Raw genomic sequence first — 23,949 nt, forward strand, 5'->3', positions numbered from 1 at the left:
AAGTGGAGACGGTAGCAATATGAGGGAGTAGAGTCTTTATCATACCTAATCGTGGAGTCGTGCCGACCGGCTGAGGATCTGACTTGATCCCTTGACTCCCGAATGCCCATGGAGTCGGGGAGAGAAATAGTGTCGATCCCTTGACTCTCAAATGTCTGCGGAGTCAAGGAGAGAATAGTCTAAGCCCTGACCATCAAAGGGAGCGAAACCCATAACAATATGAGGGAACATAGCCCATAGAATAGAAGGGAGCAGAGGCTATAGCAATAGGAGAGTGCAGAGCCTGTAGCTGTAAAAAGTGATAGAGCATGTAGCCGTAAAAAGTGGCAGAGTATGTAGCCGTAAGAGGGTGCAAAACCCTATGGGTGGAGGGTGCAGATCCTATAGTAGTAAGAGGATGAAAAGTCCCATGAGTGGAGGGCGCATAACATGTAGCTGTAAAAGGAGGCAAAGCTTGTAGCTGTAAGAGGGTGCAAAGCCCTATGGGTGAAGGGTGCAGAGCTTATAGTAGTAAGAGCATGCAAAGCTCCATGGGTGGAGGGTGCATAGCCTATAGTCGTAAAAGAAAGTAGAGCTTGTAGCATATTGTACTGGGAAGTTGAGCCCCTAGTTCTTGATCAGAGAGCAAAGCCCTTAGTCTGTGATCAGAGAGTTAGGCCCCTATATCTTGATCGAGAAGTTGTGCCGCTAGTGTCTGATCGGGAAATTGTGCCCCTAGTGTCTAATCGGGGAGTTGTGCCCCTAGTCTCTGATCCGGGAGCTAAGCCCCTGGTCTTTGATCGGGGAGCTATGCCCCTAGCCTCTAATCTGGGAGTTGAGCCCCTAGTCTTTAATCGAAGAGTTGTGCCCCTAGTCTCTGATCAATGAGTCATGCCCCTAATATTTGATTCAGGAGTTATGCCCCTAGTCTCTGATAGGGGAGTCGTTCCCTTAATCACTTATCGGGAAGTTGTCCTCCTAGTGTATGATTGAGGATCTAGGGCCCTAGTATCTGATCATGGAGTTAGATCCTTACTCTCTGATTGAGGAGTTGTAGCAGATCCTATGAGCGGAAGAGAAAATGTAATATAATAGAAAAATTGGTCAGCTGAGGATCTAACTCAGTTCCTCAACTCCCGAATACCCGTAAAGTGAGGGGAGAATATAATGTGTACGTCGAAATCCACCGAGATAATGATGGTGGCAAAGTTTTCTGCATCATCCATCTTTACGTTCCAGATCAGGTGAACTTCCCACAAATAGTGTCAAATATGATCTTGTCCGACAATGAAGAAGATGACAAGTTGGGGATATGGCTTGAAGGTTGACGAAGCAAAGACTCCATGTGATCTTGCAACACAAAGGCGTTAGTGCCAGGCCAAGAAGAGGTTCCAGGCGTTGGCCCTCCGACGCTCAAGTTAATTCTGGTGATGTTAAGAATAATAGAAAATTGTAACTAGAGTGTGTAAAATAATAAACTTGCGCATACCTCCGTTGGTAGATGGGAACCTCTTTTTATAATATCACTGTAGTATCTATGCACACATCTTGTATTGGAAATTGGACAAACTTGTTGAACTAATATTAGTATATATAGTTAAAACTCTGGATCAATAAATATCAGAACGGACCAACCTATCCATGATAAATACACATAGAGAAATTTTTATTGGGTGTCTAATCACATAATTAAGATGGCTAGTCCATCCACTTTATATGCAAGTCAATGGCTCATATGCACCTGAATTCTAGCCTCTCAATCAAGGGCGGAGCCAGGTTGAAGGCTACCCGGGCTGTAGCCTTCAACCTTGACAAAGGGATTTGCCATAGATTTACTATGGGAGAAGTAAAAATTATGGGAGAGAAATGAGAAATAGCTCAGATGACGGTGTTGTCATTGACGCTTGTAGCCCACCTCCCACGATCAACCTAGGTATATCATCTGAGCTGGCTCCGCCATTGCTCTCAACTCTCAAGCGACTACGGATAATAATTTTGAAACATTAGTTACAAAGCAGATGAGTCGTTATGAACAAATTTTAATGGAACTAGAAGGTTCAAAAAATTGGATATGTAAATTATCAAAAAAAATATTGGACTAGTATCATTGGAATGCGGGCTTATCGAATATAATTTAGCTAAATAATTTTTTTTTAAATTGCAATAAATTTGGATTTAATTAGTTTAATTCCATAGGATTAGCTACAAAATTCAAAGGGCATATGACGATAAAGAATAACTTTATTTCTTTTTATATTTGTTGAAAAACTGGCGACGCTAGGTAATCTAAAAGACAGATGCTTGTCGGATTAGATAGTCAACTAATAATATATTTGAGATTGTCTCTTTTTTACAAAGTCAACTACTAATTAATTAAATAATCAAAGTATGATGAAGTAACACATGATCAAATAATAAATTAAATAAACAAAAATATTAAGATGAACTTCCTAGTCGTTAGAAAAGAATGAAAGAATGATATTTAATAGCAATTAGGTGTAGCAAAACTATTAAATTAAAGGTTTATGGATAGCAAAGAAAGACAAATAAAACGAAGGGCTAAAGGATGGTCGAGGGCGAATGCCTTTTGGAAAGCGCAAAGGCTGCCTGGATATGCTCATGGTTTTTGGATAATAAATAATTATTCTTTTGTTTTTTGTCTGCTTGTTTTTGGTCCACGGACTTAGTAACTAAAAAAATAAAAAAAAAAATTGATTATTGTTTTGCCTCAGATCATTATGGTCAAAAGTTTAGCGTTCCATTTGGCTTGCTTACAGGAGTGGCAGGAAAGTTCGGCGCTTCAAATCGGAAGTCACTGAATTTGATAAAAATATATATATATATATATATAAGGAAAAAGAAAAAAGAAGTGCAGTTTTTTTAAAATGTCTAAATAATTTGTATATTTGCATGGTGCAAGTTGATTAACTATTTTGCTAAACAATCGATCGTGCAGGACACTTTGACATTAACACGGGAGGTTGAAAATTAATGTCATCAGCATTTACAGTGAATAAAATAAAATATTTTAATAAGAAAACAATTTCTTGTTTATTTTAAATAAGGGGAAAATAATAATATTTACTTTTTTTATTATATTTGATTAAATGTTTAGATATTTTAATAAATCTACAACTTGTATGATAAATAGCCCATGCACATACGAGAAACAGGAACAGAGGCAGTGAAGGAAAGATCACACCTTCGTATAGTGAGCATGTCCTCCGCCGCCGTCTGGGAGGAAGCCCCCAGCAGTCGATGCCTCACCGGCCTTCTGGCGAAGGCCCGCGCGAACCTCCATTTCCAGTCGATCTGGGCCGAGCTCAACGGCGCCATGGGCGACCTCGGTACTTACATCCCTATCGTCCTCGCCCTGGCTCTCGCCAGGGACCTCGACCTCGGCACGACCCTCATCTTCACCGGCGCCTACAACATCATCACTGGCGCCATCTACGGCGTGCCCATGCCCGTCCAGCCCATGAAATCCATCGCCGCCGTCGCCATCTCCAACCCTTCCTTCGGAATCCCTGAGATCATGGCCGCGGGGATTTGCACCTCCTCCGTCGTGTTCTTCCTCGGCGCCACCCGTCTCATGGACGTCGTGTACCGCCTCATTCCGCTCCCAATCGTGCGCGGCATTCAGTTAAGTCAAGGCCTTGCCTTCGCCATCACGGCCGTCAGGTACGTCCGCAACAGCCAGGACCTCGGCAAGGGCAAGTCGCTCGGACAGAGGCCGTGGTTCGGTCTCGATGGTCTAGTGCTCGTCATCGTCGCCGCAGTCTTCATCGTCATCGTCAACGGGGCAGGGGAAGGGGAAGAGCAGGAGGAGAATCTCTCTGCGGAAATTGGTCGAGCAGGTGACGGTAATGAGCGGAAAACCCCTAGAAAAATTTGGGCGAGGAGGGTCTTGTTCTCGATCCCGTCCGCAGTGCTCGTGTTCGTGCTCGGCGTGGTGTTGGCGGTGATAAGGAAGCCGAGCGCGGCGGGTGGGCTCAAGATCGGCCCGTCGAGGATGCACGTGGTGAAGATCTCGCGGCGTGCGTGGAGGGACGGGTTCGTGAAGGGCGCGGTGCCGCAGCTGCCGCTGTCGCTGCTGAACTCGGTGGTGGCGGTGTGCAAGCTGACAGGGGACTTGTTCGGGGCGGAGCGGGCGGCGTCGGCGACGTCTGTAGCGGTGACGGTAGGGGCCATGAACCTGGTAGGGTGCTGGTTCGGGGCGATGCCGTGTTGCCACGGGGCGGGAGGATTGGCGGGGCAGTACAAGTTCGGAGGACGGACGGGGGGTTGCGTGGCAGCTCTGGGGGCGGTGAAGACGACGGTAGGGCTGCTGCTTGGAGGATCGCTGCTGCGGCTACTGGTGGAGTTCCCAGTGGGGCTGCTGGGGGTACTGCTGCTATTCGCAGGGGTGGAACTGGCCATGGCGGCGAGGGACATGACGTCGAAGGCAGAGTCGTTCGTGGTGCTCATTTGCACCGCCGTGTCGTTGGTGGGGTCGAGCGCGGCGCTGGGCTTCGTCTGCTGCATGGCGGTGCATATCTTGCTCGTGCTGAGGAAGAAGGTGACGATGAACATGAATTGCAGCAACAATGTTTGAATTTTTTTTTAAAAAAAAATAATAAATATATATATTCAAAACCTCTTATTTCGATAAAATTGTGTGGTGGTGTAGCGATTCAACCCTTCGTTGAATAGTGGCAAAAACATGTGTTTGTCGCATTTTTCTATGTAAAATAAATGACAATAAATTGTAAATTTTTATTTTAGACATATCCTACTAGAGGAACTATCTTTCTTCCTGGTCCAGGATACTATATTATCGTTGTTTCACTGAGTGCTAGTTTGAAGTGCGATACTCCTTAGATGGAGTGCCATTCATGGATTGTGACAATCAATCGAGATGACATTAAATGCTACTCGAATACTTGTTCGAAGACCCGTAAAAATTATTTTTATATTAGATAATATCAAATGATTAAATTAAAATAATTTTTTTTAAAAAATTAGAATCATTATTAAGAATATCCAAATAATATTATATTTTATAAATTTATCCTTTATCATCTATTTTTATATTTAATTTTAAGAATAATATCTAATTAATTTTTATTAATAATATTTAATTATTTTTTAAACCAGCTTAATTAACATTTTAATTAGATAAAATCATTTTCGGACTAATCCTACTAAAATTTACCGTTTTATATTCTTATAGACTCTAGGACCGGTAAGGCATTGACCCATATAAATAATAAATAAATTTAAGGAGGTACTTTAAAATTATCCCTTTTTTTAATAAATAGTATCCCGATCATACTGAGAATATATAATCATTTTATCTTATTCATTGACCCCTTGACAGTGAAGGCCCAGATTTAATGATTCAACTATGAATCTACTTATTACAAGTTCAGTAAAAACCTAGATCAACTTTAGGTATTGGAGCAAAAAGATGAAATCATTAGCTCCTTCAAAACACCCCACGTTCTCTAAAAAAAAAATAAATCAGGAGACATTTGTCCTAGCGCAGGGCTCGATCAACTTTACTTGATCTATAAGTTAAATGGATTTTAATTAAGGAATGGAATTTTAATGCATTGCTTAGGGTAAAGCACAGATATCAAAGCGTGTCCAGAAAAAATTTACAAACTATAACTTAATCTACTCAGTAAATTATATCAGTACTGATGTAACTAATCTGATTCTCATGTGAGATACATTGTTGGTAGTGCTTGTGCAATAACCTGCACTCACCTCTCCAGATTAAATACAATGCAAATAATGTAGGAAAAGACGAGTGGACTAAACTCTTTGATTTTTTTTATTTCCAAAATTTGTTGCCTGAAATCTGAATCTCTTTGTAGCATGTTTGGACACAATTCCTAAAAGAAAATTTAAGCAAATTCCCAAGGATAAATATCTCAAATCTTGTGTTTGGATAGATTCAAAATAGATTTTAATTGATCAGGAGGTTTTTGCTAAATGATCATTGAACTACTAGTCATTAGTATTCGATTTATGGGATAACATAATGTAGCAAACACAAATAATTGAGACTCGTGTCATGCTGTCATTGTCTACTTCTCATGACAATAATATGTGAATGGTACCCTAGCAAATAGAGTTGATGGATCATAGAAATTCCAAACACTATTGAGAATTCTAATTCTAGTGTGTTTTGGGGGCAAGAGCTCCTAAGGATGTAGTGTATTTTAATAATTCTAAATAAAGGATTTCAAACAAAACAAAGAGAAATGTAAACAATGCTCTGTATAGTATTTGAACATGCTTTCAGTGCACACTAGATGTTATTGCAGCAGATGTTAGAAGATGATAATCTAATAAAGATACAGTGAAGTGCAAGACAAACCTCTGTATATCCACATGGCAGAAACTACTCTGAGTTTCTAGTAGTAGTCGACTACATTTAGCTTCCTAGCAAAATCTGCAACTATCCTGCAAACATAAATAGATGAAACGTTCCAAATTATAGATAGCACTATCGGGGTGCCTACAAATGGCCTGCAGGTCTACGAGCCACAAATTCATTTGCAACTAAGACAAAGTTGGGAATATTACTCCCGACCCAAAATCATTAAGTATCAGATTTGTGGCTTTTTGCAAATAGCAATATAAAATAACATACAAACACAAGAACATATAGTAAATGTAAGCAAAAATTTTAAGCTATTGTCAAATTTTAAACTATTACAAAAATAAATAATACAGAGTAATTTATGATTCAAGGCTGTCTCAACAAAATGCAAGATCAAGATAAGTTATGGATACTATTACTGTGCAAAATGTAAGCAAATGTCTCACCTATCATTTTCTCTCATCTTTTCTTGATCCGAATAACCTTCTGAGTATGAGTCATCATTACTTGGGATCGTAGTTGAATCCTGAGGAAGAATATCTCAACTTTCAGATACAAGCTAAAAGGGTTAGCATCTTCCTTTATATACATAGCACATCAACTATACACAACTAGTAGTTGCATCATCACAAATTCATAGGAGACTACTGATAATTATACTGACCTGTCTGTCTGTCATATCTAAATCATTTACCGAAGAGTTATGTGCTTGATTCTTTCTTCTCCTATTCTCCTTTTTAGATTTACATGTTCCTGGACACATCAGAACTGTTGAAGTCCATGGCACAACACAAAAATAACTATAACAATCTTTAACTGTTATTTGCTTGAGATAGAAGTGACAGTCATATATACATTCAAAGTTCCAAATGTTGTTAAAGATATATAAGCATATAAAGCTAACAACAATTGTTTCCATTATTTAAGAAATTTGCCCTGAAAGATATGAGCCAACAATTAGCATTATTACTTTGCAAAAACATCAATAAAACCAACCTCAACATCAAAAAATCATAACCATGGTAGTCAGGACAGTGATCTAGGATCTTACCATCTATGAGAATCTGACTTGCAAATCCAATTCACAGGCAAGATCTAAATCAAACAGGAATCTTAGGAATCTACATTGCGATCCTTTGCTCCCTTATCATTCCTATATAAGATCTTGACCCAACAATCTTGATTAGATGGAACATATTTACATTGATCTAGAAAATTTAAAGATTGATATTTAGTAGAAGTTTGACCCTCATCTTAGTATCATATTCATTTAGGAATTTTTTTATATAAAATATGAGAATCCTTTTCACTTTGAAGCATGGATTAGAATCATGAATCATGTCACCTTGCATAGTGGAGATTTATCGTTCCTGGTATAGTGTCAAAATGCAGAACAACACCGGCATAGTGAAGAATTGAAAGTGAGAATAGAAGACCTTCTTCCTCATGATTGCTCTTTGAGATTCGACAACAGCCAACATATCAATGACAGCAAGTGCAGTTGCTGAGCAATCCTCACGATTCGCCAACAATTAGTGAGGTTGTCAAGTGATTTCTCTGTGGAGACAGCAAGCTATTCCTCCTCATGGTTCTCCTGCATTGGTGATGTGAGCAATCCCTTCTTCGAGGGGTTAACAATCCTTTCTACACAGTGCAAGCAGCATCACAAATCAGCACCGGTTGATTATTTCAATCAGATCGAGGAGGAAAACTCCGACTCAGAATGGCTTGGAATGAAATTTTAAATCTTGATCATAAGGATTTTTTTTCATTGTTAGTCATTTTATAATTATAATTTATCTTATAGGAGTCGCTATTAGGTATATAAAGATTAAACACTTTAAGAATAACATTATGTTGTTCATATCTTTACCATATGGAAAAAGTAATGTGCTAAATTATAAATACTGAATATTCAAGGTTAATGCATGTGATAAATTATAAATATGAAATATACTTCTACATAATAATTCCATGAAATTGTAGAAACTTCCAATCCTACAATCTAACCAATGAATCTTTCCCTGTTCCCAAGTAGGATGTCAATCCTGATAACCTTGATCAACCATAACTTGACCAAAAGAAAACAAGAGAAAAGGAAAAGGAAGGGCATAAAAATATAAAGGGGAAAAAGGGATATTAAGGAAGGAAGAAAAGAGAAGAGAATAGGAAATAGAAATAGAAATAGAAATAGAAATAGAAAGAAGTGAAGAAAAATTAGTTCCCTTATCATTCAAGGATTTGTAGGAAGCAAAAGGAGAAAAGTTTGCAGAGAAATTATAAGGACTTTAAAACAGAATCATTAAAAACTCTTAGAAATACAACAAAAATATACTCACAAACCTTTGTCTTTCCCATTAATAAATTCCAAAAGATCCTCAATTGGACGTGTATCCTCTTGTTTATTTAAGAGATCAATATTCTGCAATCACAAATAACATGTAAATAATTTATAAAGCAATATAAAAAGTTTTTTCAAAAAAGAAAGGGAAGAGGTTCATCCCTTAAATTGAAATTTACAGATACATTAAATCAGCCGGGAGAAGTGAAGGCATCAAGAACAATGCATCTACCTTTAATTCATTTTGCTCTTTCCATTTTTTCCTTTTTCTAGCAAGACTTTGATTCAACAACCGGATGAAAGGATCATTGGTTGGATTTTTCAAATGCTTTAGTTTCTCCTCCTATAATAATCCACACTTAGGTGATATTTATATCAAACATACTTCACAAGACCAAAACCATAATTACCTCAGTCAGATCATCAGGAACATGGAAAATCTTACGAATCTCATCATTACTGCATCCTCCAATCCTACGAGCTAATGCTCCGCTAGTAAGATCCACTAAAGGCCTCAGCTGAAGGGCATGGGCTGCTAAGGCCAACTCCAACAAGTCATCAGTATTAGTCTTTACAAATTTCTCATCAAAGGATCTCCGCTCCTAAAATAATAAAATTGCCAAAATTCAATAAATTTCTAGATCTAATCACAGGAGAAAGCGAGAGAAAAACATAATTAACAAATATGTTTAAATGATTGTGATGAAACACCATTTATGTTGCATGCTCCAAGGAACAGAGAATAAAAGGCATGCAATGCTAGATATCCAACCATAAAAATGTTAAGCTTTCTCAAAATTTTGAGTTTAAAATTGTATCTCAAAACTATATTGTGAGATGTCTAGAAAATCATTGGATGCCAAAAATGCAATGTTGCAGAAAGTAGTTATGCACATACATGTCTCTCATGTAAACATATTTGTTAATTGTGTTGTACTAATCGCTTATGTTATTAGATCTTGAATTTTGTTAAATTTTGGCAATTTTAGTTTTTTTTAGGAATGGAGATCCTTTGATGAGAAATATGCAAAGACCAATACTGATGGCTTGTTGGAGTTGGTCTTAGCAGACGGACCCTCACTTTACTGGACATTACTTCCTGAGCATAGCTAACAGAAGGATACAGTAATATTAAGAGATTCCTGAGATTTTCCATGTTACTGATGATTTCACTGAGGTAATTATGGTTTTGGTCTAATGGAGTGTGTTTGATATAAATATCTCACTTAAGTGTGACTTTATTATAAGAAGAAAAAGTTGAATCTCTGAAAGATCAAACCAATAATCCTTATATCCAGTAATAGAATCACAATTTTGCTAGAAAAAGAAGTTTGAAAGAGTGAAAAGAATTTAAGCCAGTTGTGTTATTCTTAATGATCTAACTACTCCCACCTGATTCACTTTGTTAGTGTCTTAAATTTTTATCCAAGCAACAAAAATATTCACTGTCTTTTTTGCCAAGACTTTTGTTGCTTTATAATTTATCTAGATGTTATTTATGATTGCAGAATATGGATCTTCAAAATAAACAAGAGCATAAATATCCAATTGAGGAACTTCTAGGACTTATTAATGGGAAAGGTAAGGGTGCTGTGAGTAAAAAAAAAAATCCTTGTGTTTCTAAGAGATTGTTGAACTTTCTTAAAATTGTGGATGAAAATGGCATCTCAAAATTATGTAATCTAGAGAATTATTGTATGCCAAAATGGGATGTTGCAGTAGCTAGTTATGCATTTAACTTACAACTAAAATAAATCCAAGAATAAAATGTTCAAATTAATTTAGACAAGTGAAAAGGAATGTTTATATTAGGACCTAATGTAAATCAAACCAATAACATGCTATTCCATCAAGGTTGAAATCAGTTAATTTCTCATAACATGCTATTCCATCAAGAGTTTGGGATAAGTAGTTTCTGAAGGATTCATAAAGCACAAAGAAATAAAGAGATTGTTCTTATATCAACTAGAACCAGCTTCTTCATGTCAGTAATTGAGCTTTTAAAATTAGATTTTACTGCTCTCAACAAATAGCACCTATCAAATTATATTCAATGCTAAAGTAATATATAAGAATGACAAGAAAGTACTAACCTTATCTGAATGTCCTGGAATTAGGTGAAATTTCCAATATTGGAGTATCAAACTCAGCATAGCTGGACTGACTTCTTCTGGCAAATGGATGGGAGTATTCTTAGAGGAACCCTTGCCTGTCCCAGACATCTCTCGATGAATCATTGGGCACGCTGCCGAAAATTCTTCTTCAACTTGTTGAATCAGCCCATTCTTTATTTGGATCCATATATAAGAAGTTTTGGCCTGATGGAGTATAGTGAAACCAATGTACTTCCGTGGTATTTACAACTAACAGACATACCTTGATGCTTCTATTTTTGCATATACATATGAATTAAAGAATACATAATATGCACAAACACCGAAAGGTCCAGGGCAAGAAAAAACTAGGAAAATTAAAATAAAAACACGGAAAGTAAACAAAGAATTGCACAGATGAAAGATAATCTTCAGATATTCCTCAATAAATTTGAAAAAAAAAATTGTCAAACAAATACCTCCTTTGCGAGCAGTGCGCTTCTGTTGGATGACATGTTATTTCTGAACCCTAAAAAAGAGAGGAAAAAGAGAAATCAAACTATGGAAGATCTTGGTCAAGTCTCAAAGACCAAAATATTCCCCTCCCGCCCCAACGCAAACAATTACTCAACTTAGGTTGCCTCGTCCAAATCACCTCCCACTGCTCAACAGAGAGAGAGAGAGAGAGAGAGAGAGAGAGAGAGAGAGAGACCGAAGTATCTGGCAGCGGAATTGGGGTTAGAAGCGCTGGAGTAGGGTTCTCGGCGTCGATCGAGCGAGGGAGGGAGGAAGGAAGGAAGCGAGTGAGGACGAAGGAAGAGGAGGGCGGGATAGGTTTAAGATTCGCAGTAGGTTTGTGGCGCGATGCGTCAGCTCCAGCGATGGGGTTTGCACGCGGCGCGTGGACCATATCGCTCTCCTCGCTTGAGCTTGGTCCCACTAACGGTGAGGCGCGGTCAATTAGAGAGTACGCGAAAATGTTTTTTTTTTTTAAATTATGAGAATTCTTTTTAAAAAACTATTATATTTCTACACCATTGATGTCAAATGAAATGATTTATAGGGTGACGTTTGGTTTATGGGTTTGGAAATGATGGAATTGATTCATTCCCAAACCTTGTGTTTGGTTGATGGGAATGGAATCAAAATTTTGAAATGAAACCCAACAACTTGGGTATGGATGAAACTCATCCCCTCTCTTGGATTTTGATAGAATAAAAATGTGAATTAAGTTTTAGACAAAAATACCCTTAGTATATTTGTTCATTTTTTTATTTCACACTCTATCTCCTTGTTATCTCTCATAATATTTTCTCTCTCCTTATTTTATCATCACACTTTCTCTCTCCTCATTCTTTCTCATCACACATTCTCTACCATTTTCTCTTTATATTCTCTTCCATCATACACTCTCTCCTCATTTTCTCTCTCTTCATTCTCTTCCATCACACTTTCTCTCCGATTATACACTTCCTCCTTGTTTTTTCATCATATTTTCTCTCTCATCGTACTTTCTCTCTCCTCACTCTCTCTTATCATACTCTCTCTCCTCACTCTCTCTCATCACAGTTTTTCTCTCTTCATTCTCTCTCATCACACTCTCCCCTCATTTTCTCTCATCATAGTTTCTCTCTCTTCATTCTCTCTCATCACACTCTCTCTTTATTTTCTCTAATCACACTTTCTCTCTCATCATACTTTCTCTCTCCCAGTCTCTCATTTTTCTCTCATCACACTTTCTCTCTCTTCATTTTCCCATCACTTTTTCTCTCTCAACCCACTTTATCTCTCATCATACTTTTTCTCTCGTTTTTTCATTTTCTCTCATAATACTTTCTCTCTCTTCATTTTTCCATCACTGTTAGTCTCTCATTTTCTCTCTCCCCAGTCTCTCATTTTCTCTCATCATACTTTCTCTCTCTTTATTTTTTCCCATCACTCTTTCTCTCATCATACTTTCTCTCTCCCCAGTCTCCCATTTTCTCTCATCATACTTTCTCTCTTTATTTTTTCCCATCACTCTTTCTCTCATCATACTTTCTCTCTCCTTGCTCTTTCATTTTCTCTCATAATACTTTCTCTCTCTTCATTTTTTCCCATCACTTTTTCTCTCATCATACTTTTTTTCTTCTCGATCTTTCCTATCATGCACTCTCTCCTCATTCTCTCAACATACTTTCTCTTTCTTTATTTTTTACCAATACACTTTCTCTCTCATCTAATTTTTTCTCTTATTTCCTGTAAAGGTAAAAATGAAAATTTAAGTTCTTTCCGATTGAAAATATTTAACTAACCAAATGATGTTTAAGAATGATACTCAAGCTCATACTCATTCTCATTCCATAATATTATGATACCAATTCTCATTCCGATTCCTTGAAGAGAACCAAACGTCTCCTAAATATTTATAAGGATTTGGTCAGAATTTTTCTTTCAAACACCGAATAAATATTTAAAAAATCAATAAGATATAAATCGCTCAGGGATATATATGTAATTTAAAATTTAAATATATAAATTTGGTTTCATATAAGCAGCAGTTATTAATAATAATAATCTCATCAGCAGTAAATTTCATAAACAGAAAAGAGATGCCCCACGTATGCTATCAGAATCCTAGATAGCTAATATGTCACTAAAGAATCTAACCATAATACCCTACTCCAGGAGGCCTCATATTACATTCATACATGGATGACATCCATCGTTACTCTAATAAATTTTAAGATCAATTCTATGCAAGCACTAGAGCAAATGCCCCCTCATGATTTCTCTCTTTCTCGAGAGAGTGGGACCACCGGAAAGGCAGTAAAAGGGAGGCTTCACATTCCCATGAATAGAAAACAGCTCTCAGATACACATTAAAACTAGGAACATGAGCCATTAAGGCATTTTTTATGAACAAAATAAACTGAACACTGAAACAAATTACCAATTCACATCACAATAATATATATAACACATCGATTAACATCAGACTGATTGCATATAGTACACTATTATCAAACACATTGATTCACATCAAACTAATACGCTACACTTACTAATATTCATATAACCAATAATCTTGAAGCGCCAAGCATATATAGAATTTTATTACAAATCACTAGTTTTAATAAACCAGGAGCATATCATATAACCAATATTCATGAAGCGCCCAAACAACATTGAACAGAATCGGGATGTCATGTAAAAGATAGCATTAATCTTGTACCATGTCAATACAAAAAAATCCTTCTCCTAGAAGGGCTGTGAGGATAAAAAATGTTTTTTTGAGTATGAAGCAAAAATATTGCCACTTTGATTCAATGTTTGTTTCCAAACTTCCACCATTTCTTCTTCTTCTTCCCGTCGCCGGTACAGAGATCTGAACGACCCAAAAAGAAGGTGGGAAAAAATTTAAACTTATGGACAAGGATCTGGAAGATTACACCAATAAATGTTTTGTAATAAAACTGGAAAGTGCATATCTAGCAATTCATTGTGTTTCTGCTAGCAATTCAGTGCATATCTAGTAAGGCCCTGAATTTAAAATATAATTATACTCACTAAGTTATACATGAATCTACCTACAAACTTACAAACAAGCATGTTCACGATGAAATATATTACATGAACATAGGGGTGTCAAAAATAAACCGATCCCGATTAGGGGTGTAATTAAGCCGAACCGAGCAGAGTCAAACTCTTGAATGTTTGAGTTTGACTTGTTTATAATCGAGCCGAGCTCGAGTTTTATTTAACGAATATATTCATGGCTCACGAGCTTATTCGAGCTTTTATCGAGCCTAAACGAGTTTAATAAATATAAATTATAAATTTAAATATTCATTAAAAACTAAATTATATATTTAGAGAAAATTATAATATTCTTATTATAATTTATAATTTTATTCTAATAAATAAATTTAATATATTTGTCTATATGTTTTATAAGTAGAATATAAAATCTATAAATTCAATATCAAAATTATTATTTTTTTTATTTAAAAGTTGATTCATGAGCTTAACGAACATGTTCACAAACTAAAGAGTCGAATATTATGAAGTTTGAGCTTGGTTTGTTTATCTTAACGAACCTCATTAAATGAGCTCAAATGAACTTTTATCAAAACAAGTTTCGAATAGCTCATGAGCGGCTTGGTTGATTTACACCCTTAGACTCGATGAACTGAGTCGACCGACCTAAAGAAAATCAGGTTCGGGTTGGGATTTTCGGGTTCGAGTCGGATTTGGGTTGGGGGGTTCGAGTTGAAAATTTTCAAGCTTGGTTCGGATCGGGTTGATCCGAATTTAGTATTTAGTAGATTTTTTAAGATTAAATCAAATTTTATTTTAAAAATTGAGATATTTTTATGTATATTAATATCAATGTTGTATGATAATGATAGAGTATTAAGATAAAAGTGAAGAATTATAGGAAAAATAGCCAAAAAAAAAAGTCATTTTGAATCGGGTTATTCGAATCAGGTTCGGGTTGGCCGGGTTCGGATTTAGGGATTTTGGATTGTATTCAGATTCGGGTAGGGTTCGGCTTGGGATTTTTTTTTTAAAAAAAAAATCCAACCCAACCCGAATCTGACCCGACTCACCCAAATTGACACCCCTATATGAACATAAAATGAGTTGAGCATTGAGTAAGCTTGCCTAGAAGACTGTATAAGTAACTTCCGTACAAACTCATTGCCCAAGACTATAATTTTAACGTTTAGATGTATTTAAGAATGTTCCAACACAATAACAATAAAATACCTTTTAATAAAAATATAAACAATTAACCTCCGGTTGAGGGCCCATTTATAGAACTGTTGTTAATTGATACAGAGAGATATATGATGCACTTACCACCCTCTGGATGAATTGAGTTGTAATGCACCTCAGCCCAAAAGCTTAAGAAAAGGACTGCATTAAAAGATAGATGATCTATTATTATTGCTCTAAGCCCAGATAGAGGAAATTACGAAAAAAAAAATTATATATACATATACACAAACACACATGCGCGCGAAAGTTTCTAAGCATACAAGCATGTGCAAGCGTACCTACAGAATCATACTGCCGAATTCAAACCTCAGTCTGCTATAATTTGGTTGTGATGTTGGAAGGTCTAACTATAATAAGGTGGACAAAATCAAACATTACCAAAAAAATATACCTCGATTAGGCTTCTGATCTCTTGGCAAAATCTCAATATAGCAAGTATCCTTGAATGATGTAATGACAAAAATTTTGCAACCAAACTGCAAAAGAGAACCATAAAAAGGAATCAACAAGGAAACAAAGAGTACAAGTATCAAATTAATCTGCAGAAGCCGGTAGAAGATTTAAGAAGCAACCTGTATATATCAACATTTAAGCACAACGTCCATAAAGGCACTGGCTGACTCGAACGATTAAGTTGACATGAATAAAAGGCAGATGTCACTGGAAGTTCCTAAAACCTATTTTATGTTAATGAAGACAGTGGATCAAAAATGACTGCTATCAATCAAGGCATGCTTGTACTTGTGTGAATGCTCGGATACGTGCTTTGATCTAAGATTATAATACAGCAATCAAGACATTCTTGTGCTTGTGTGAATGCTCAGATACATGCTTTGCTCTAAGATTCTATCACAGTAATCGACATACAATACTTGCGTGAATGCTCAGATACCATTTGCTACAACTTACTATCTGACATGGTGATAAACCTTAACCGGTTGTCGAAAATGCAGCCCAAGTTTAAGGGCAGTTCTCAATTGAGACCAATAAGCAAACACACAACTAGCCCACAGACAATATCATGATCCACCAGAAGAGCAACACCATTCCATATCAACAAAATTAAAAGAGTTTATTGAAATTTCAGAACCTACATAGAGATAGGAAAGCAGGTAAAAGTATGGTAACAGTTCCCCCAAAAGTGTGTAAACAGAACTGTTTAGTTTTAAATTTATATTTCAATAAACCAGAGCACCTTATCTGTTGCAGCCTGTAATGTCACGTGATCGCCCCACTCGCCACTCCTGAATCAGTAAAATTAAGGGGGGGAAAACAAAGAAGTAAGAAATATATTTTAGAAGAATATCCAAAATATAAGGCCTAAAATCTAATAAGAACGACAGTATACTTGGAAATCTTTTTCAGGTAGTCACTGTATGCCATTGGGACATATTCCTTGTAGAACTCAGGGTGAGACCTGAGCTGAAGAAAAATACATGCCAATTAGAACATACAAAACCCATATCCAAAGCAGATAACAGAGTGAAGAAGAATCAACCTGATCAACAATTCTATGCCTCACAAGCTTATGACGTTCAGGTGTTCCATATAACTGGTCAGAAAGTGCTCGGAACTAGATCAAGATACATATCACCGGCGTCATGCCATGAGGCAAAAGAGAAACAACTAAGAAATTGTTTGGTCTAGTGACCAACACATGTAACTGTTTCTAAAAATCTTTAGGCTATGATCAATGGGTGTTTTTGAGTGAAGGGTGTCCAACATAGGAGGGATAGAAGAAAAATCTGGATATCAAATTAAAGTAGTAAAGAAGCATTTTCCTCCTAATTGTACAAAAGAATCTCACAATCCCAAACTTGCATCTACTGTAACTAAGCAATGAGTTTATTTGTCAATCAATTCCACAGCACAACTATTTTTTTTAGTTTCAGTAATAAACAACATTTTTGTGAATAATAAGATGAATTCATAGTCTACTCTGGAAAACAAAGTGTGCCTTCATGCCACAGTTATGCCATGACTGACCTGACAGTTACCATCTCCTTCAACCTTACGTTCAACTAAGCCATACAGTTGCAACCTGCAATATCTAGAAAGCTTAGAAGCAAACCTTATGCTTAACCACATCATACAATCACAATGTGTAACGTATATAAAGATTTAAGTACATGTGGTTGAACTTATCCATGATGCCTGACATACAAGTTTGTTAGAAAAAGTAAGCATTCCTTTTGATGTTGTGGTTTTGTTCTAAAGTTAATAACTCAAAGCAGATTTAACAAACTAAGCAATGGTAGTTGAAATAGAATGATAGTAACATGAGGGATTCTTTAAAAAAAAAAATAGCAATCTATTTAGCAAACAGAAGTATGTTATTATTAATGTTTTTTTTTTCATATATGAAGATAATATGAATTATTCTTAAGATTGTTGAACATCTTTTTTATTTTATACATAAGGCAATTCCATTTTTTTCCCTTCCATATTTTCTATCATTTTTATAGAACTGTTAAAGTAGACACTTGGATTTTGTTTAGCAATTGATTCCTATATCAATATGGACTTTGACAACCATATCTTAATCAGGTAGATACTTCGTGAGCAATTTTTTGACATGTCAAACATTAGAACAAATCAATTACGATAGTTGTATGGCCTGACTAACTGAGCTATATACATTGGCCATAGTTTGAGGTTCATTAGAATTGTAAATTTGAGTGACACCAGAACTGCAAAATTTTAGACAGTGCACTATATTTTTTTTTTTTTTTTTTTTTTAAACAAAAAGACTAATAGAAGCAACATGAAATCATCAATATACTAGTACGAAAAAACTCAGTAGAGACTTCAGACAGATGTTATTCTCACTTTTTGACCTTGACATGAGACTCGTAGGATCCCCATCTTGAATTCAACAAATACCAAAACCTTCCTAAAAAGATAGCAATGACCTCAATTATAAGCAGTACATCCCAACTATTTGGATTGTTTCATGGATCTTATCTGACCATGTAAAGTGTAGCACTAACATACAAGTCAACTTGATTTCTTTCAATTATCATAATAGCATTTGCTTTAGTCAGTCTTTTTTGTTGGTGCAATCGACCTCCAAGGTTTTGATATTTGTTTGACGATATGTTTAATGGAATCTAGTTAGATCAAGGTTGATCGGATAACTAGCAAGAGAAGTCTTAACTGTGGTTAGGCAAGGGAAGTCCTAGTCGCGGCTAGGAAAGGAAAATCTCGACAGATCGTGGGAAACAAGTAGGAAGATTTGGTAGGTCTGGAGGACCCGATATCGAATTTCTTGCAAGTCAATCCGATGTTGAATCTTGGTAAGTGAAGCCATGTAATGAGAACCCTAGGGGGAGGTAACCCTAAGTCCTAGTGAGTGAAGCCACCAGGTGGTGAAAACCCTAGGGGGAGATAACCCTAAGTCCTAGTGAGTGAAGTCAAGTGGTGAAAACACTAGGGGGCTATAATCATATGTCTTGGTGAGTGAACTCAGGTGGAGAAAACCCTAGGGGGAGGTAACCTTAGGTAGCGAGAAGTCTTGGAGGAGTAAACTCCAAGCAAAGTTGATAAAAAGATTTCCGGTTGACCGCGAGTGGTTGACCGGACCAATGGATCTTAGTAAATCTAAATTTAGTTTTACCATCGTATTTTGCATTACTATTATTGTTGTTGGCTAATTTAGCATTGCAAGAAAAGTCTTAGTGGATCAGGCGATCAGACATCGAGCAGAGAAAGTCCAAACAGGTCTGGAGGACTAAATGTTTAGCAAGTAGGTTGAGGTAGGTACCTCAAGCAGAGCGACGGAGAGGTCGTGTCCCGAGAAGGGACAAACCCTAGGTCGTTGATCCAACTGAAGAAATCGGAAGGTTTCCAAATTGAGATCAAAATAGGTCTTACTGTCTTTTCTTACTCATGCAGCATTATACTATTGTGCTAACTTTGTGTTGCAGGGATATTTTTATACTGTGGAACTACTCATAGAAATCTAAGGGATCGGTCGACCGAACGGGAGGTTCAGTCAACCGAACCTAGTTGATGTGGCAGGGTTCAAATTGCACAAAGCAAAGATGGAATTTAGGTAGATCGGTTAACCAAACCCAAGGATAGGTCGACCGAACCTATTTTGGTATACACAGTGGCAGATTCAGATCACAGCGAAGGAAGATTCAGGGATCAGTCGACCAATCAAGGTGATCAATCAACCGAACATTAAATAACGTTAATGACACAAAGATTAGATCTCGACAAAGAAGGAAAGTTGGTGGATCAGTCAACCGAACGACTTTTCGATTGACCGAATATGACTTCTAAAAGGACCTCGAGATCTGAGCCGACAACAACACTTCTTTTGTGCAATCTCCTAAGCATCTTTCTACAGTTCGTGCTACTACTCTGCGCTTAAACTTCGTGCAAGCTACTACGACTCTTCTTCAACGATCTGCGCTTCAATTTCAATTTTTCATCCTTGTCGGTATACTTTAAAGCTTGCATTACTTTGTTAAGATAGTAACTTGTTACTATCCTGTACATCATTTATATGAGTTACTTCTTCTCCGAAATTTTCAAAAGAAGACTATTAGTGAATTGTCCAACGATACGATCAAGGATCACGGGTCTTGGAGTAGGAGTTGTCACAGGCTCCGAACCAAGTAACTGAACTTGTCTATCTCTCCTAGTTTAACTTCCACTGCTACTTTGATATTTGTTTTAAGAATCGACATGAAAAAAAAGGTTTTAAAACGAACGATATTCACACCCCACCCCCTCTATCGTCTCTACTAAATTCTTCATTTTTATCCCTTGCAAAGGAACAACGCAGATTAGCATATCATCAATCAAAGTGATATATAAATATAGTCATACTTTCAAAAAAACACAATTTTATGGAGCTCAATAATCAACTGTAATTGGAGGAAATTGGACTGTGCTTCCCAATTACCATCACACCATTGTCTCTAGTTGTGATCCAATTTGTCTAACCATATATCTAGACCAACTTTGAACAATCTCCATACCATTTAAATCTTCGTTATTCTAACATATTTCAGGATGGATAAATAACTTGAGGTATCCAACATTATTTCTTTTGACATCTACACGAGGAAAAGTGTGAGTTGTTCTATAAATCTACTAATTATACAAGCTGCCATACATATTTCCAGAGTTAATTGGCTATACCGATCTATAAGCCGCTGATGATCAAAACTGGCTTCATCAACAGAAGGAATTTCTCCATTGATCCTAGGAACATGCTGTATAAGCAAATCAATGAAAATCGTAGAAATAATTGTAATAATAACAATAACAATAATTCAAAACTTTATAATGTTTATCCGTAAAAGTGTAAACTGGAAAATAACAATTGCTGATTAGGAGGTACGTTAAACACATTTGCTTGGTTTTACAGATAGCCTAGCCAACTAAGTGAACTATGGGGAGGCGCCAACACATACTCTCAAGAGTATTGCATCTTGTTGTTTAGACATTAAGAATCTTTGCAGCATATTAGCATTAGCATACAACACATGACAACCCAATCACACACACACACACACACACACACACACACACACAACACACACGCACATGCACGTGCACGCGCGCACACACACATATATATTGCAGGTTCCTTTAAAACTAAAAGATCTAAAAATATGAAGCTTTCTACAACATGCCAAAAATTTGGATAGTGGGTGCTTACAGGGATAGGAACCATTTGATCAAACCTCCTGTCAATTTCACCATCTATCGTGGAAAATTCATTTGACACTTCTACTGAACACTCCAAACCATGATAGTTGGTTCCAGGACTAGAACATGAACTAGAGGATGCATTATGTTGTGCAACTTCTTCTTCATCCTCAATCCCTTTGTAAATAAACATGAAACATTAACTTCCATATGCAAAATAGTATATCAAACTCAAAACTAGTAAAAGAAATCTATAGTTATCTTAGTACCTAGAGTATAGTCTCTGGTGTATGGGCGAAATAAATTTTCTGTGAAAATAGACACTTGCGTAGGTTCTTCATCTATACATTTTAGAATTAGAAGAATTTAGATGATAAAATTAGGGAAATTCTTATGGGAGAAAGCATGTGTAATTGTCCTTATCATTCTTCTTTGAACCATGCTCCCATTAGTGTACCTTCTCTAATAAAAATGTCCTCATAATAGCTGAAGTTTTGCTCACTGGAGACTCCAGGACGCAGAGAATTTGGAACTATGTGGGTGTCGAAAAGATCAAGTTCCCACTGATGAACCTCAGAATCTTGCTTATAAGTCTCCATTAGTTATATTCAGCACAAAGTGATCTAGCAGACAGAATTCTCAAGTTAGCCTTGTGAAATTTATTTTTTTAACTCAAATAAGTACTTATACAAATGCACATAGGAGTATTTTTCAGATTTTATGAAATAATAAACAGACGAAATGTGCGTTCACGCATTCATAACCATATGATAAATCCCATACCTAAATAGTTAACTATGTAGCAAAAGAATGTATGGTATATATTTGGAGACGAAAAGAGCATAGAAATATTAATATTATTCACTTATATCTGAAAGGCTAAATCTTATCAACATGTTTGTAGTACATGATGAATTGATGAAAAATAGCTACTTTTGATAGTTAAAAATATTTCAACTCTTTTCAAAAGAAACCAAAACTAGCAGTTTGACTTAAGCATACGCCTAAGAAAGTTTCGTTTTCTAATTATCTTTAATATGCTTAATCTAATCTGATTGAACCAGTGGAACCATTACTAGTGCAACAGTTGGTTAATTGATTGGTTGGGGTTAGAAAAGCATTGATCTTTTCTATCTTCACAATGACAAACTTCACTGTCTTCTTTGTACAGCCAGAAATTAAGAAGAAGAAAAAAAAGTAATCTGAAAATGATGCTAAATTCTAGAGAACGTTTCACTTCATAATAAGGTACGCCAACTTGGTTGACTTGTTCTAACCTATTTTTTTAAGAGTGTCATCTTAGGAAAAACAAGATCGGTAAATCTATTTGGCCAGAATCTGGCTGGCCAGAATTGAATTATAATGCATGCATGTAATTTATATATAGAGATGGTATTACTAAAATATCCTTAATAATGACTTACAAAGTGTATTCTGACTGGCCAGATTCTGGCCATTTAGCACTGTCCAAACAAGATATGCAACGAAATTGAAAAAATAACAAAAGGCTGATAGTTATTTCATATACAATCATAACCATTAACTCACAACACTCAAGAAAATTTATTAGCTTATAAGTAGTAACTCCTACCATATGTGCAGCTTGCAATAAGATTTTTTTAGAGAGAGAGAGAGAGCTCCAAGGTGAGATCACATGTACCAAGGGAAAACTAATAGCATGTCAAATTGCCAAGAAAAAAGTTATTTTGTAATATGAACTTAAGAGAGGCTTGAGTAGTATTTTTTACTGATTTGATTTTTAAGTTATTTCTTATCCTATCATAACCAATATAACCAAAGTTAACCATATGTTATTGACAACAGAATACAATTGACAGTGGGAAAGGATCCACGTTTTGCTTCACCTTTTCTTTTTATTCCCTTTCTCTCCTTTTCTCCTTTTAACCAAAAACGAAAAGCAGTAGAACAAAAATCCGAAGTGGGAAAGGAGGAAAAAAAGAAGGGAACGATCGAGCACAAGCAATTCGAGGACCGCGAGAGATTATCAAATTAGCACTACACAGGCCACAAAAAAGGGGAACTGGTTAATGGACTGTTGCTCTAGTACGATTAATTTGAAGCGCTCGAGATCCATAGCAATCTTTGCATCCTCAAATGAGAGACAGAAACTGAATCGTCAAAATTTGGAATGCATTTATGAGCTCGAAAACCAAAAACATTTTGTGCAGCCGATTTATCCTCAGGTAACTTTCTAAATCGCGCCGGAAACAAGAAATCGCTTGCCAACAAAACACTGTCGCCTCACCAAAACTGGAAATTACGACAGATAAATTGCGCCGAGACAGATGAAGACTTAAAACAATCGGAACACAGAACTCAATCCTCATCTCAACGAACCCCGAAGCATAATCAATCCCAATTCCCGAGTTTCTTACAGACTTACCCACAACCAAAAAAAAAAAACTTACCGTTCTAAATACCTTTCCTGAAAGTCACGGATGAAAGCTCAAAATGGAAATCCACCACCACGAGCAGAGAGACGGAGGCTTCTTACCCTAGCGGTCGACGCATGGACGGAGGAGAACGAGGAACCGATGCTTCTCGAAGCAGAAAGACGACTTTATACTTCGGGAGAATAAAGCAAGCAGCTCGAGAGTGGACACCAGAGGATTGGATGACGTCATCTGTCTCTCCTATTTTTTAACCGCTCTTTTCTGATTGGGCTCCTAAACATGGGACGGGGGCCCATAATGCGAGTTCTTGTATTTTAA

The 23,949-nt window shown here is 36.6% G+C and overlaps 3 protein-coding genes across 11 annotated transcripts; 1 reads left to right on the plus strand and 2 right to left on the minus strand.

The window, feature by feature from the left end:
* Positions 1-3,051: 3,051 nt before the first annotated feature.
* On the plus strand, positions 3,052-4,707 carry LOC122038042 (molybdate transporter 1-like). The gene has a single exon (XM_042597596.1). The coding sequence runs from the start codon at positions 3,134-3,136 to the stop codon at positions 4,571-4,573; it is 1,440 nt and encodes a 479-aa protein (XP_042453530.1). The 5' UTR covers positions 3,052-3,133; the 3' UTR covers positions 4,574-4,707.
* LOC122038043 (SKP1-like protein 20) lies at positions 4,390-11,663 on the minus strand. Of its 6 annotated transcripts, none has more exons than XM_042597601.1 (10): positions 11,499-11,663; positions 11,266-11,315; positions 10,787-11,011; positions 9,104-9,295; positions 8,926-9,036; positions 8,696-8,774; positions 7,017-7,105; positions 6,799-6,878; positions 6,347-6,432; positions 5,801-5,858 (listed from the first exon to the last, which is right to left on the minus strand). In XM_042597601.1, the coding sequence occupies exons 2-9, from the start codon at positions 11,299-11,301 to the stop codon at positions 6,384-6,386; spliced, it is 861 nt and encodes a 286-aa protein (XP_042453535.1). In that variant the 5' UTR covers positions 11,302-11,315; positions 11,499-11,663; the 3' UTR covers positions 5,801-5,858; positions 6,347-6,383. The 6 variants fall into 6 exon arrangements, with proteins under 6 accessions (XP_042453532.1, XP_042453534.1, XP_042453535.1 ...); XM_042597599.1 differs by having other exon boundaries at positions 11,419-11,663; XM_042597598.1 differs by lacking the exon at positions 5,801-5,858 and adding an exon at positions 4,390-4,525 and having other exon boundaries at positions 11,266-11,663.
* Positions 11,664-13,969: 2,306 nt separating this feature from the next.
* On the minus strand, positions 13,970-23,843 carry LOC122038045 (OVARIAN TUMOR DOMAIN-containing deubiquitinating enzyme 9-like). 4 transcript variants are annotated; one of them, XM_042597606.1, is made up of 12 exons: positions 23,733-23,843; positions 21,675-21,840; positions 21,487-21,558; positions 21,228-21,394; positions 20,705-20,778; positions 17,537-17,591; positions 17,049-17,123; positions 16,899-16,972; positions 16,746-16,794; positions 15,942-16,026; positions 15,632-15,688; positions 13,970-14,153 (listed from the first exon to the last, which is right to left on the minus strand). In XM_042597606.1, the coding sequence occupies exons 2-12, from the start codon at positions 21,814-21,816 to the stop codon at positions 14,092-14,094; spliced, it is 912 nt and encodes a 303-aa protein (XP_042453540.1). In that variant the 5' UTR covers positions 21,817-21,840; positions 23,733-23,843; the 3' UTR covers positions 13,970-14,091. The 4 variants fall into 4 exon arrangements, 3 of the variants coding, with proteins under 3 accessions (XP_042453540.1, XP_042453538.1, XP_042453539.1); XM_042597604.1 differs by having other exon boundaries at positions 23,647-23,805; XM_042597605.1 differs by having other exon boundaries at positions 23,659-23,799.
* Positions 23,844-23,949: the final 106 nt, after the last annotated feature.

Source organism: Zingiber officinale, chromosome 1A (genome assembly GCF_018446385.1).
Source record: "Zingiber officinale cultivar Zhangliang chromosome 1A, Zo_v1.1, whole genome shotgun sequence".
Taxonomy (NCBI): domain Eukaryota; kingdom Viridiplantae; phylum Streptophyta; class Magnoliopsida; order Zingiberales; family Zingiberaceae; genus Zingiber; species Zingiber officinale.

Coding starts and splice junctions, on each gene's coding strand:
- LOC122038045 (XM_042597606.1), bottom strand. CDS start 21,816: ATGGAGACTTATAAGCAAGATTCTGAGGTTCATCAGTGGGAACTTGAT. Junction 16,027..16,745: donor TACAGGCTGCAACAGATAAG/GTGCTCTGGTTT, acceptor TCTCTTTTGCAG/TTTGGTTGCAAAATTTTTGT. Junction 14,154..15,631: donor CTCAATTCATCCAGAGGGTG/GTAAGTGCATCA, acceptor TGGGTCGTTCAG/ATCTCTGTACCGGCGACGGG.
- LOC122038043 (XM_042597598.1), bottom strand. CDS start 11,301: ATGTCATCCAACAGAAGCGCACTGCTCGCAAAGGAG. Junction 11,012..11,265: donor GCGCACTGCTCGCAAAGGAG/GTATTTGTTTGA, acceptor ATACTCCATCAG/GCCAAAACTTCTTATATATG. Junction 7,106..8,695: donor TATTAATGGGAAAGACAAAG/GTTTGTGAGTAT, acceptor TGATGTGTCCAG/GAACATGTAAATCTAAAAAG.
- LOC122038042 (XM_042597596.1), top strand. CDS start 3,134: ATGCACATACGAGAAACAGGAACAGAGGCAGTGAAGGAAAGATCACAC.